Source organism: Siniperca chuatsi, linkage group LG1 (genome assembly GCF_020085105.1).
Source record: "Siniperca chuatsi isolate FFG_IHB_CAS linkage group LG1, ASM2008510v1, whole genome shotgun sequence".
Lineage (NCBI taxonomy): Eukaryota > Metazoa > Chordata > Actinopteri > Centrarchiformes > Sinipercidae > Siniperca > Siniperca chuatsi.
The window spans coordinates 30,981,198-30,994,955 of NC_058042.1; the positions used below are offsets into that span (position 1 = coordinate 30,981,198).

Sequence of the window (13,758 nt, forward strand, 5' to 3'; positions counted from 1 at the left end):
GCTTGAAGTAAAATACAACAGTGCTTGTATTTAATCTGCTGGAGGTATTTGTTTTATGCAAATCTTTTTTTTTATCAGTGCTACTAATGGACTGCAGGTGAGTCTGTTTCATCTTTATATGTTGAGAATTGATGTCACAGTCTAAATTCCACTGCTACAGTAAACCAGGTCTGTCAACAGTAATGTGATATCATGTACAATAACCTCATGGTTTAGAAAACCACTGAAGACTGTAAAGTTTCCAGCTGTCATTGTTTACATTAGGTGTGTTGACATATCAGCCTTTAGTGAATTAGAACTGGTTAAAAAACTGCACTACATTAAAACAACGTATGCGGTTACATACATACACACACTGGCATTGTGAAAAACATATGACTTTATTTACTGCAGTTTTCCCTCTCACCTCTGGACAACTCCAGTGGGAGAGGATGCATTTGCACATGCATCATTGCCAGAATACATACTTTCATTCATGCATTCTCCCTCTTCTTCAACCGTCACTCTGGGATCTCCTCACTGCACCATTCTCTCTTAAACCTTTCACTAAAAGGAGTGAGATAGTAAAAGTAAAAACATGTGTCAATGTGCTCTTCTCATGTTCGCACAGGTGTGCACAGAATGGGTGAAGTAGAAGAATGCTAGGTATAGAGGATGGACAAACCCCTCACCTTTTATAAGCACAGCAGGGTATGAGATTAACAACAAAACTTTAAAAATAGCACTAAAACTGTGAGTGGTTAAAGTATTTCACATTTACTATTAGAGTCACCGACATTAGTTAACTCTAGATAGCATATTTGATTCTCTGCTACATTGTTGTACACAAAAACATCCTGATCTAAAGCAGAAATAATAATGAAAAACTCCCCAACACACACAGACACTAGCAGACACAAAAGAAATGTCTTGGGGTGTTGGGTTTAGGCTTGGATGTTGGTGCTACGTGTTTCAGTGCTCGTCTCAGTAGCCGCGTTTCCAGACTTTCTCAATGACATCACAAACCACAGGAAGATGAAGAAACCTGGGTCAAAGAAGAGGAAGCGACAAGAAGAGTGTTAGGGAGAGTACAGGAGCAGAGGCTCATGCCAAACATGCAAATGCCTCTGATAAACAACTAACTGTCACGTCACTGTTTATCCATATACAAATAGTAGGACAAACATACACTGTATATAAAAGTCTATTACAATATTTTTTTTCCTGACATTTGAGTAATCTTGTCAGTTTGCAATAGGAATAAGAACTCTCAACATGTGTCATGGTTAAAAATCCAAAGACTTTGACCATTTATTGTGATGCTGGAAGCTATCCATGCGGCTGCACGAATTTGTCTTTCCGTTACACATTCACAGTGGGAGATTCTCAAGTTGGCCTGTATGGTCTGGCATAGAGAAAGCATTACAGTTGCTGATTTTAACCACGTTAGACTGGGCATAAAGATGTGTAGCAATGTAAAGACCTGCTACGTTCAGCTTTCAGTAGTTATGCACTTTGTGGCCCATCCTGAATGTACCCTGTTACATTTCTCCCCATTATAAGTGTCAACCCAAGAGGATCAACTTGCCATCTACAACGACAACAGCTGCCCATGAAGTACGCCACTCATTTATTTGCCTCACACAACCCTTTCTATCATATGTTACAGTAACATCACCACAGGACAGAGCTGAACATGGTGGAGGCAGGTTGTGCAGACCTTGCAGTGAGTTGAGGATGCAGAAGAGGTAGAGGCCAGGAGTGGTCAGGTAGCCAAATGAGAAGAAGACCAGGCCCCAGGTAATGCCAAGCAGAGTGGTGACTCCCAACAGGGTACAGACGTCTCGCTTGGCTCTCTTACTGTCACGCTGCCCAAACTGAGCGTAAAATGACACAGTAGCAGGTCACAGACAATCAGTAACTACCAGTTAGAGACCATGAAACGTATGTGTATAGTGAATACCAAAACAGGACAATACCCTAGTCTTGAAAACACCTCTTGAGTGGAAACAGATTTATCTTCTTCAATTTGTTTAAAATTGTGCTCTCTGGATTCGTACATATCATCATCGCCATTTTGAGTGCTTTCTATGAGAATTCACTTATACAGACTGCACGTGTAAGGGAGGGAGACAACTAGGATTTGAATGAGTACATATTTAACACATTTACCAGACTGGACTCCTTTAAATATCAGACACAGATAAAGAATAAGCCTGGTGATAATCTATTTTTTTTTATTGTCAAAAATCCCATGAAAGGACCAAAACATAAACTACAGTGTGTGTGTGTGTTCACGGTAATGAAGGAGCATGTCACCCAGTGCAACAGTGTGGCTCAATGTTTTGTTTTTAATAGTTTTTGGACAACAAAGCACTGAGGAATAAATTATATTGGGCTTTGGATACACAGACAATACTTGTTAGTAGGATCAATTCATTGTTGGTTTTGGTATTTTCATGGGATTTGTTGACAGCGAGAATTTTTAAAGACAAAAAGAGTAGAATGCAAAGAGTGCAGATGGCCTCGAACCTCTTTGGTCTTGCAGAGCCTCACAATGCGTCCGACTGTCACCCCTAACATGATGACGTTAAAGGAGAACACCAAGCTGAACACTCCCACTGTAGTCACCATCTTTATTGTGTTATCGCCTATATAGCATCTACAAAGAGAGGGAGTATAGAAAAGGATTTAATCTCATACACTGCAAAATCAGATATGAATTCTGTAATAAAAATGTCAATTCAGGTGACTAAAGATTCAGCTATATGCAGTAACCCTGGTGCTAGTAGGGATTCAAGGTCTCAACTTAAGCCATTCAGATGCTTGTTGACATAGGGTTTTCTGCTAAGTTAATTATTACTCTAGAATGTACATGCTTGCAAATGTGTTCCTGCTTCTTCCTTACATTGCAGTGCCGTTGGAGTTAGACAAGTCCAGAGGGACACGACCATACGCGTCTCTGTCTATGATGACCACCAGGGACACAATGACTGCAGGGATGCCTGAAACACAAGGATTTAGCAAAGGGATTGATCCTTTCACTTAAGGGTTCCATCCCTCTAAAGTCTGATGACTGATGCTGACACCCTGGCCTTGGCGACTCTACTCACCCCATCCCACCAAGCTGAGTTTGAGCAAGTATCTCCTGATGTAGATGTTGAAGACTCTGACTAAGAGAATGTAGAGGTGGAACCCCTCCAGGGCCATCCAGCTGAAAGTGGCCAGCAGGGAATAGTGAAGAGAAAGGGCCATGTAAAGGCAAAGCCCAGTGGAGGACTGCGCTGCCACTGTCTGACTAGGGAGTAAGTGCAGGTTCAGGAGGATCAGGGCAATGGCGAGGTTGATGTGGACCTTCATAGAGACGTCTGCTCTGATTTTTCTGTCAGACAGAAGAGAACTGATCTGTGGTAGGTGTTAAATTATGTGCAGATTTCTTGGTCACGGCGGCAATGAAATTAGGTCATATAAAGTGGAGGAAGAAAGGAAGGATGGATGAGAGAAAGAAAATAAGGAAGGAAGAAGGAGAGGCAAACTACGTTAAGAAAGAATGTTGAGCAAAAGTGATGGAAAGAAGGAAAGAAACAAATCAGGCAACAAATGGACAAAGCCATTAAGAAAGCGCAGCAAGAAATAGTTAAACAAGGGAGGAAGAAGAGAGCCAAGGAGCTGAAGAAGTGACTTGAGCAAGGACAGAAGGATGCTGCTGTACCTGAAAATATGTGAGAGGGGAGGAGAGATTGATTGTAAGGAGGGATGAAGAACAAGGCAAGATGAGAGGAGAGTCATCACCACCAGTCCACCAGGGAAGAATAAATTACTTATTTGTGATGAAGAGCAGGACAGTGATGACCAGGGCAAAAAGAGAAAGACTACAGCCAATCAGAGTAATGTATGTGAGAATCTTCAGGTCTGTAGGTGGGAGGGAAGCAGACACCTGTGGAGAACAAAGACATGTTTTTACTTCATTACATTTATTGGATACGCTGCATAGTTTACTGGTGAAGCAGATTTACATTTACAACATATACAAGTATGACCATTATTGGTGCATAGTTACAAATTAAACTACACAAATGCATATAATGTAGTTTCAATTAGCTCCACTCTCACCAGCTTTAGAATTAAATACCTTATGTTAATTAAACAGTATGTTAATGCATCAGTAATAATAATAAATATAATTATAAAACACCCCTGTACATAATGACTACTTCTTTTTTTGATACTCATACTTCAATATACCAGGATATTGCCAGGGACGCTGGAAGTCAGTCCGAGTTGGAGAAACTCTATTTAATGACGTCATACAAATATCCTATACTACTCACGGCTTCACCACCCCCTTGAAATATGATGCCATGATGGACCCCATCATAATTGCCAAAGACTCTCACATTTCTCATATTCATTGTGCACATGGCAATAAAAATATTACTTGTTCATATGAGACGGCTGTCGCTCTGTTAACTGTTAACAGAGACTCAAGTCTGCAGTTCTTACACTTCACTGACAAACCTGAGAATTATACATAGTTACATCAGGCTCCATGATCAAATGGACAGTTTTTGTTTCGTGTCTCCACTTCCCCTACGCATGACCTCTCTCTAGCTCTCTCTCCCTCTCTGCGTTTAAACATTATTAAATTAATACTCTGTCAAACCTCAAAAGATTAGAGCAAGCTCTAGTTACCAGATATATTTCATAATCTAGATCTATGACACAATCAGACATCCTGTTGTACTAATGGCCTGTGTGTGTCACTGTACAGTGGCAGTAATTGCAGTTATGTTATGTACTCTAGCTGTAGCTGGCTGAATTGAACTCTCTGGGTCTTTCTGTCTGACCATGTGCCCTGACGTCTTTGGTTACTTTGACTCAGTGGGGCACTCTAAACTCCCTAAAACACCTCAGTGTGTCGCGTGTGATAGATCCGACCTGCCTTGCCTTGGTTGGAAATGTTTCCGTATTACAGACTGACACATATTAATGATATTAAAGTCAAACCTCTTTCCTACCGCAAATACTAGTGCCCTGTGCATATAAATCCCAGTACGAAAAGCACAGGTGTAAATAAAATGAAAGATGGCTGAATTCCATTTAGCTGCTTCAGTTTTAGGGTCCTGGTATTATGGATGCTGGTCCACTATCACACTGTCATGGCTCACTGGGACGCTTAAACAGATCAAAGGCACCGTTAATGTTATTAGTAACATTTGTGCTTTTCCTGCTGTAACAAGTCAAAACGTCTGCTGTGAAAAAAAGATCTACTGTAGAATATTTGTACTGGATTTTATGTTATAAATATCCTATTTTATTTTTTAGTCATTTTTGTATGGATTGCTACCATAAACAAAGCGTTACACATATATGACAACAGTTTCAGATGCTCTTCTACTGAATATGCAGTCTCAGCACTTTGTTGGGACTGTCTGGTCTACTTTGTATGACGACAAAGGCCGAGCCTACCATGAGCACACCGAAGTATGTGAGGTGGTCACAGGAGCAGGTGATGTGACTCTGACCACGTTCCCACAGGGTTAGGCAGCCATTACTGCTATATGCTAGTAAGTCAAACAAACAGACCCATTATACAAATTATTCTGTCACATTTTAATTACATCAACTCGCTTTGCTGTTATTATTATCAATGACGGATGTGATGCCTAGTTACTCACCCTCTGTTGAAAAATTGAAGAACACACACACAGGCTTTTGGGTCTCCTGTGACACAACAATATACCAGGTAGGCTATAGGTTTATATTGTATGTATTTATGAGTTTAACTGACTTTTGTTGGGCAAAAATACAAGGTTACAGAGGTTAAGGTTATGGTAAATGATGTAGAATAAAGTTGTAGTTACATTTATGCCCGTAGTAAGATTCATTGTGATGTTGACGCGTTCCTGCAGTCCCGAAATATTCTTGCCCCGCACACTCAGGCCAACCAGTCTTCTCTCATATAATACATCTGAGGCTCCCCATGTGGTCTACAGTACAACATACAGTCAATCAGTTAGTTTGACAGTTTATCCAAGACAATTATTGTGTAAAATCTGATAGGTATTCTAAAGTACCTTTACTGTGTTTAAAGGAAAAAGCCACCCAGTGATCCTCTTACACTGTCATTTACATTTTATAGAAATGTTGTGATTGACCTTTATTGGTGTACCCACTGTCCTTTTTAAAAACTTGTATTCAGTTACGTTTTGCATGTTACTGCAGAGAGCAATGGTGAAGAGCAAAAGAGCAACTGCTTCTAGTTCAGAAAAGAGTTGCAGTTGTTACTAAAAACAACATGTCTTTTGTCAATCCATTTGAGGACATTGTATTCCGTCAGAAATTGACATCTCTTCCTCTTCGGTGAAAGATGTCTGCCTGCGTGTTTGCTGAACATCTGAGAGACCTTTACTTTTTGACAGTGAGGCACAAAAAAAACCCCACCTACAGTTTATGTGTCAAATCACTACTATATTTTCCCTATTATAATAGCAGCTCTAGATGTCCTTTGTGTATGTCACATTATGTAAATTTGGCCAGATAACACAAGAATAAAAAAAAAACCTCAACACCAAAGAGAGCATTCCCAGAAATGCAATGGATAGTTGTTTTTTAGTGAATCTACTAGTTTAGTACTATTAAATTAAATTAAATTAATGAAATACAACAATGCAGGCCATATTATCAGCATTTTGAAATGAATGAACCTATGCCCTATGTATCTCACTTAGCTTGACACTGTCCTCCAGTGGTTAAAATGAGTAAATGGTGGTCAGTTAGAGAAGAAACCATGTGGTCATTTTAAGATCTATGAGCTTATTAAGTAAGTCATTTCGTTTTAACAAAATGATCACATGCCAGGTATGAAGGCAGATTGGTGTCATTTCACAGCGTTCCTCTTTTTATCAACCCAGCCCAAACCATGTTCACTTCTCCATGAGGCACACCCACTCCATTTACTAAATAATGCAGCCATTACAGAGAAGCTCATACTGGCAACACAATTATTCCTAAAGGTGCAATCGGGTGAATTTTTCCTTTAACCACAAAAGACAAAGCATGCAAATTTAAAGTTAAGATGTAATGGCAAAACTGCAACTATTTGGTTTATTTCCAAAAATGTTTTTTTTAACACAAATACACAACACATTAAAGGACCACTCTGGTTTCAAAACTGTCCCTGCTCAAAACTGAAATAACATGACACTACTCAAATGTCACTGACAAAAGACAAGGACATGTTCACTGTGAATTACCTGCAGTCTCCGCAAACTGATATTAACAGTAACACTGAAGTTAATATAAACCGATGGCTGCCCAGAATGCAGGGGGAAAAAAGTTTATAAATAATTTTTGAGCTTTATATTAAGATAATTTTTAGCTATTGCTACTATTTGTTATGATAACATTTTACTCACTAGCTTTATTTAAGACACAAGAGATCAGGCAGCTTTCAAACAAATCCCTGTTCAACCCAATTATCAAAATTGCAAAACACACTACCATGGGAAAAACTGCAGGTCGAAGTGGAGCCACAGAGTAGCCGTGCAAAGCACTATGGACAATTTTGGTCCCTTGGTTTTCACTAAAAATAAATGGCTCAGGTAAATGGGTTAAGATGGGAGTCTGACTACTTGAATTGTGTTGCCCTGTGTACAGTACTAAGCTGTATTCTAGTGGTCAGGGGCATATCCAGAACATTTGAATGGGAGGCCAGATGGAAATACAGGCTCAGAAGAGAGTATCTCTGTAATCAAGCTAGTGAATAAAATGGTTTCATAACCGATAGAAGGCATAACCAATGGGGAAAACTAAACAAACTAAAGCTGGGCAAAGTAAGACCCAGGCTGTGCCCATAAAAAAATACAACATTTTTGGAACATACAGCAACATTTTTAGTTATCTTAATTTTGCTAAAACATGCAAAACCAAGAGTGGTCCTTGAATTTAAGTTTATGTAAATACTATGCAAAAAATGAATACATAGTCTTTTGGATAATAGCTCTTCAGATTCTTTTCTACCAAATTTCACTTAGAAAAGTGTAGTCTCTAACCGCGTTTGTTTCAGGCCAGGTAGCCATGCAGAACACAATCGTGTTGTTTGATCCAGCATCCATCTCTCTCGGCAGTCGAACAATCACTTTGCTGTTGCTCGTGGCCTTGTCTGACATTGCCTGTATCGGAGGCACAGAGCCAAATACAGGAATAGAAGCATTCCATGTAACTATCTGCAACAGAACAATGCAACTCTCACAGCTACATCTGTATCTTACATCAACAGCAGGGAAATAATTGCAAAACAAGGCTGACTCAACACAGTATAATGCTCAGTCAGAGGGCCTGGGATAGAACATTCAGCTTGCTAAAGCATCTTTGGGGAAAGCCCACTCGCTACCAATCTGGGGTAATGTTCTGCAGCTGATACTGACCCCTGAACTTCCTGTAGGGGGGTTGAAGCAGAGCAGAGCATTTTTCCTTTGGGAGAATCTAGTAATAACCATAAATAAGCACACTGCATAATATAATGTCATCCTTTTGGATGGGTAATTCAGACATACTCAACACCAAAAAAAGAAAAAAAGCCTCCTCATAGGCATGCAGGATGGATAAACATATACATGCATGTATTTGTTGCAAAACAAGAATAAATTAAACAAAACTAAGAGTCCACAATGCTATATTTTCACCATCTTAGTTTAGCATGTTAGCATGCTAATATTTGCTGATTAGCACTAACAAAAAGTAGCTTACAGCTGAGGCAGATGGGATTGTGTTTTGCAGGTATTTGCAGGACTAATTGAAATTTTGACCCAATGGTGGTGCTAGAGGAAAAGTCAGGGGATCACCAAAGTCATTAGTATACATTGTATGGGAAGCCTGAATCTCTGTAGCAAATTTCATGGCAAACCATCTAGTAGTTGAGGAGATATTTCATAAGATAGGTGACATCATTGACCTGCTAGTGACACTAAAGAACATGTCAGTGGATCGCCAAAGTCATTAACATACATTGTCTGGGAAGCTTGAATGTCTGTACCAACTTTCATGGCAATCCGTTTAGTAGTTGTGAAGATATTTTACTAAAAGCCAAAAATGTCAACCTCATGGTGGCGCTAGAGAAAAGGTCAGGGAATCACCAGAGTCAGTAGTATTCATCATCTGGGAACCATGAATGTCTGTACAAAATGTCATGGCAACCCATCCAGTGATTATCGAGGTATTTCAGTCTGGACCAAAGAGGTGGCAGACATTGCCATCCCTAGAGCTGCTAGTGAGGCTAGCAGCATGGCTACCAGCAAGTTAAAAATGTCACTGTGATTCTGACTTAGATATAATCCATACCTCATTCTCACTAGCATAAATATCAAGGCCTGTGAAGGGGCCTTTGGGTTTGTACAGGATGGTCACCAACTGGCTGACAGACATGGACGTAGTCTCATCCACCTCTGTTTCCTCTAGATAGTCTTCTAGCATCTCAATGGCTCTTGTGAAAAAAGGACAAGACATTTTAAACACATCATTCTGGTTTACTATTGTTTTCCTTAAAATCTATCATTAATTCTGGACCACAGAATGCCTTAACCTTAAATCTGATTTCAACTTCAACCCTCTGCTAATTGTTCATATTGCCCTGTTTTTTTCTTTAATGTAGGCTGCAAAGCTGGTGAAAGAATTTTTTTTTTATAATTCATAAACAAACACACAAAAACACAGATGCTCGCACAAACATAAAAATCCCAACAGTTATCAAATTAATTCTTTGATATAGAATTAAAATGTTTACTTGATAGCATCATGGTGGTTTCCATTTTTCAAAATGCTGTTTACATCGTCCATACAACATCTGGCATCTGAAACCCCTGTAGGGTATATCAATGATTTATTGATAATCAAGATATACACAAATAGTATGTTTAAAAAAAATAAATAAAACATATGTTAAAGGATCTCACCTGTTTTTTTTGTCTTGGACTTTTTACACTTTTGATCCGGATTTGGACACTTATCTGATCTTTGATTTGGACCCTTATCTGATCCTTGATTTGGACCCTTATCTGGTCCTTGATTTGGACCCTTATCTGATCCTTGATTTGGACACTTATCTGGTCTTTGATTTGGACCCTTATCTGATCCTTGATTTGGACCCTTATCTGGTCCTTGATTTGGACCCTTATCTGATCCTTGATTTGGACCCTGATCTGGTCCTTGATTCTGACCATCATCTGAACCATGATTTTTATCAAGATATTTACAGGTGATTTTATGAGACACCAAAGACTGGACCAGCCAACAGAGAAGCCACCACTTCATCCTGTGAAGTGAAGGGGATTCATTTAGAACAAAAACCTGTCTGTGCTTTACTAAGAGACATATGTCATAAAATGTATGGCAAAGAAAGACATTAAATCTGACTTTTAATGAAAAAATTGTATGTATTATGTGTATGTCAGTGTCAATTAAAAAAGTCAACTAATCCTGAGATCTTAGTGAAAGGAGAAAAGGTAGAAGTTGTCAACCATTTTAAGTATTTATGCTTGATTATTCATTCTAACTTAAATTAAAAAAAGAAAACATACCAAGTATATCTCAGGGAAAATCAGACATAGTTTAATACATTTCTAATTTATAGCTCATGGTGAAATAAGACAAACAAGATCATCAACAAGGGGAGACTGTTATATAAAACATTGCTCGAAAAAATTAGCTCAAACTGCTCTTTCAATTAAAGCAACAAAACAGTGGAATGCTATCCGTACAATTAATAGTGCATTAATTTGAATTAGTTTAAAACAAATTTTAAAAAATGGGTGAAAGACAGACAGTCATGTTGTCATTAGGGTCTCACAATGCCTCTCTGAATGTATACGCCCTGATCTGTCCTACAGGTGTATTTATTAGTGTTATGTGGAATTACCATTTTTATATTGTTTTATGTGCAGCCAGGAAATTATTATTACATTTATTGCACGCTGTCGCTGTTTTAAATAAACCAATAAATGAAATGAAATGTATATAAGCCTTACACACAGACACAGAAGGAAGTACAAACACAATCACCCAACCACATTTATTGATCTTAACTGGGACTACAACAGTATGTATGTTTGCACAAGTCATTTCCATACACTTATTGGTTAAATAACCAATAGATATTCCCCAGGCCTAATATCAGCATCAATATAGATAGCTAAATTAGGTGGTTCTGACCTAAAGAGAATCAAAACATAGCCTACCTTTTCATGTTGCTGAGTCCCTGTCGAAATGAATACAGAGTACAGTTAATGTGACAGCGAGACCAAAGTATGTGAGGAACCTGCTGAAAACAAAGTCACGGGAAGCTGAAAAAACAAAACAAAACATACATGCAAATGACACCGTGAGATAAAAAGAGGAAGCAGCAACAGGCAGAAAGCTAAAAAATAATTATTGTATCTCTTGCTCTCTCTCTGTCGCCACTGAATCGCCAGTGAATATGGGCTCACATTAAATCATTGAAAAATATTATACTCATCACTGGACACTGCATATACATTCTGTAAACACATTCAGCACTAAATCAAAGTTTTGTTTAGAAGCTAGTTAATCCTGAACTTCATAGCAGTTAATTGGTCAATGTACTGCACATCACTTGGTATATGGCTGCATGTCACCTCTGCCACCAACAGAGGGGAGTAGCACATCAAAAAATCAAGTGAAAGGGATTTGTACATGTTGGGATTTTTTTCCCCCTGTTATTATTACAAGGATGAAAGTCAAAACCAAAGTCTGGAGGAATAAGTAATTGCAAAAATGTATTTACTGTAACAGGCAATAATTTGAATTGTATGCCTCCCGTTAGCTCGATCAACAAATTTGCAACAATAAAACCTGGATCTATGTTGCAAATCATGCACTTCTTACTCCCATTCTGTCTCTTTATTGTGACATTCAATGGAGCAAATAAAGAAAAATGATCTTAGCAAACTCACAACCATGTGCATTAGCTCATTTTATTTTTTTCACACTATTAATAATAGAAACAAAATGCCTAAGTCTGCTGTCTATGGAACCATACAATGTTCAATATTAAATTGCTAAAAAAGACATTATGAAATGAATAATCACATAAATATATTGCGTAAAATATATAAATGAACCAACAATTTGTGTACAACTGAAGACATTTTTAAAACTTAACTCATTGTTATGAAATGTTATTTCATCATTCATTTTCATAATAACCTAATTTTAATGGATATCATTTTATTTCATTGTTGGGACCTTTCATTTCAAAATATAGAGCCCCATAAAGGTCACAGTGAGAATCTTTTTGAGCACTAGCACTCAGCTGCTCCCGGCTCAACTCCCCAGTATATCAGCTCATTGAATTTTACTTTGAACTGGATATAGTACTACTCAATAGGCATGCATGGTTATGTAATTAGTGGAAGTAAACTTAAATAAATTATTAGAGCAAGAGGTCTCTCCAGAAGAAAGCAGTACAGTAATCTGCAGGATGCTGTCGGTTTCGTTCATGAACAGTTACTGTACTCTGTACTGTACTGGACCCCAGAGGGGTTTCACTGAGGAAAAGGAGACGTCTACAGAGGCGGAATTACAGATCTTTTTCATAAAGCTGAGTCTGTGGTTCTGTTCTGTCAGCATTGAACCACTTGCAGAGATACATCAGGAATGCAGACCAATGCAAGTTGGAAAGCTTTTTGCGTTTTTGCACAGGCTTCTTTGCACAAAACAAATTAAAGTAGCCTTCAATGCTGAAACAGGTTTTGGTGGAAGGCCTGTTGCTATTAATGTGGAGCAATAATTGATGTTCCTTATACATACAGCTCCTACCCAGAAGTTTGATAATGTTCTATCTGCTAACTTCTTTGGACATCATATAAGGTGAGGTGTCCATAATTAATGCTAAATGCATTAACTTGAGCATATCCACACATACTGGGGCGGAAATAGACATATGGCTCAGAAGGAAGAGAAGAAAAAAAGAATTGCGAGAAACACAAAATATTGTGAGGTAATGCAAAACATATTGTGAGGGAATGCAAAAGTAGTCAAAAAATTTCTCGCCATGATCTTTAGGGGGCTCCGTATCAAAATGACCTTTTTAAAAATGACACTTTTTATTTCATAATGCCACTATTCATGACAGTGGTGTTGTCACTGCCCTCTCACCTTTCAGCCAGTCACGTACCCTTGCCTCTCTTAAGCTAGCAAGCTCAACAACTGCTACCAAATTTAGCCAGTTAGCTGTTAGCTAGAGCAACAACAATGCCAGTGTTATTCTGAATCAACCAACTAGAGGTTGCTGCTGTAGCCTAAATAAACACATAGCACACACAGGGAACTTCTGTAGCATAAGTCAGCTTAATAAAGCTGACTTAGGTAGCTAAAGATGCTACCTAACTATATAGGCCACCTTGTGAGCTTATTTCTCTGCATCAAAGTGATGCACGCTCTCACTCTCTCTCTCTCTCAACCCAACAAGGCACCTTTGAGTCTGATTCTGCCCGAGGTTTCTGCCTCTTAAAAGAAATTTTTCCTTGCCACTGTCGCCAAGTGCTTGCTCATGGTGGGATTTGTTGGGTCTTTATAAATAATATTATAAAGAGTACGGTCTAGACCTGCTCTATAGGAAAAGTGCAATAAGATAACTTCTGTTATGAATTGGCCCTATATAAATAAAATAAAATAAATTGAGAGATATCTTTATAATCAAAAAAAATAATAATGACTTGAGTTTTAATTATTTCTTAAATCATTGTTTCATTTATAAATTTT

At 38.4% G+C, this 13,758-nt stretch overlaps 1 protein-coding gene across 1 annotated transcript; it reads right to left on the reverse strand.

Annotated features, from left to right (window-relative positions):
• Positions 1 to 356: 356 nt before the first annotated feature.
• On the reverse strand, positions 357 to 11,858 carry LOC122880208 (adhesion G-protein coupled receptor G2-like). The gene is made up of 14 exons (XM_044205066.1): positions 11,214 to 11,858; positions 9,933 to 10,291; positions 9,764 to 9,839; positions 9,322 to 9,463; positions 8,034 to 8,153; positions 5,844 to 5,969; positions 5,658 to 5,703; positions 5,449 to 5,543; positions 3,801 to 3,916; positions 3,093 to 3,361; positions 2,888 to 2,984; positions 2,512 to 2,641; positions 1,700 to 1,856; positions 357 to 1,024 (listed from the first exon to the last, which is right to left on the reverse strand). Exons 1-14 carry the CDS (start codon positions 11,219 to 11,221, stop codon positions 924 to 926), a joined length of 1,842 nt encoding a protein of 613 aa, XP_044061001.1. The 5' UTR covers positions 11,222 to 11,858; the 3' UTR covers positions 357 to 923.
• Between the last annotated feature and the right edge of the window lie 1,900 nt (positions 11,859 to 13,758).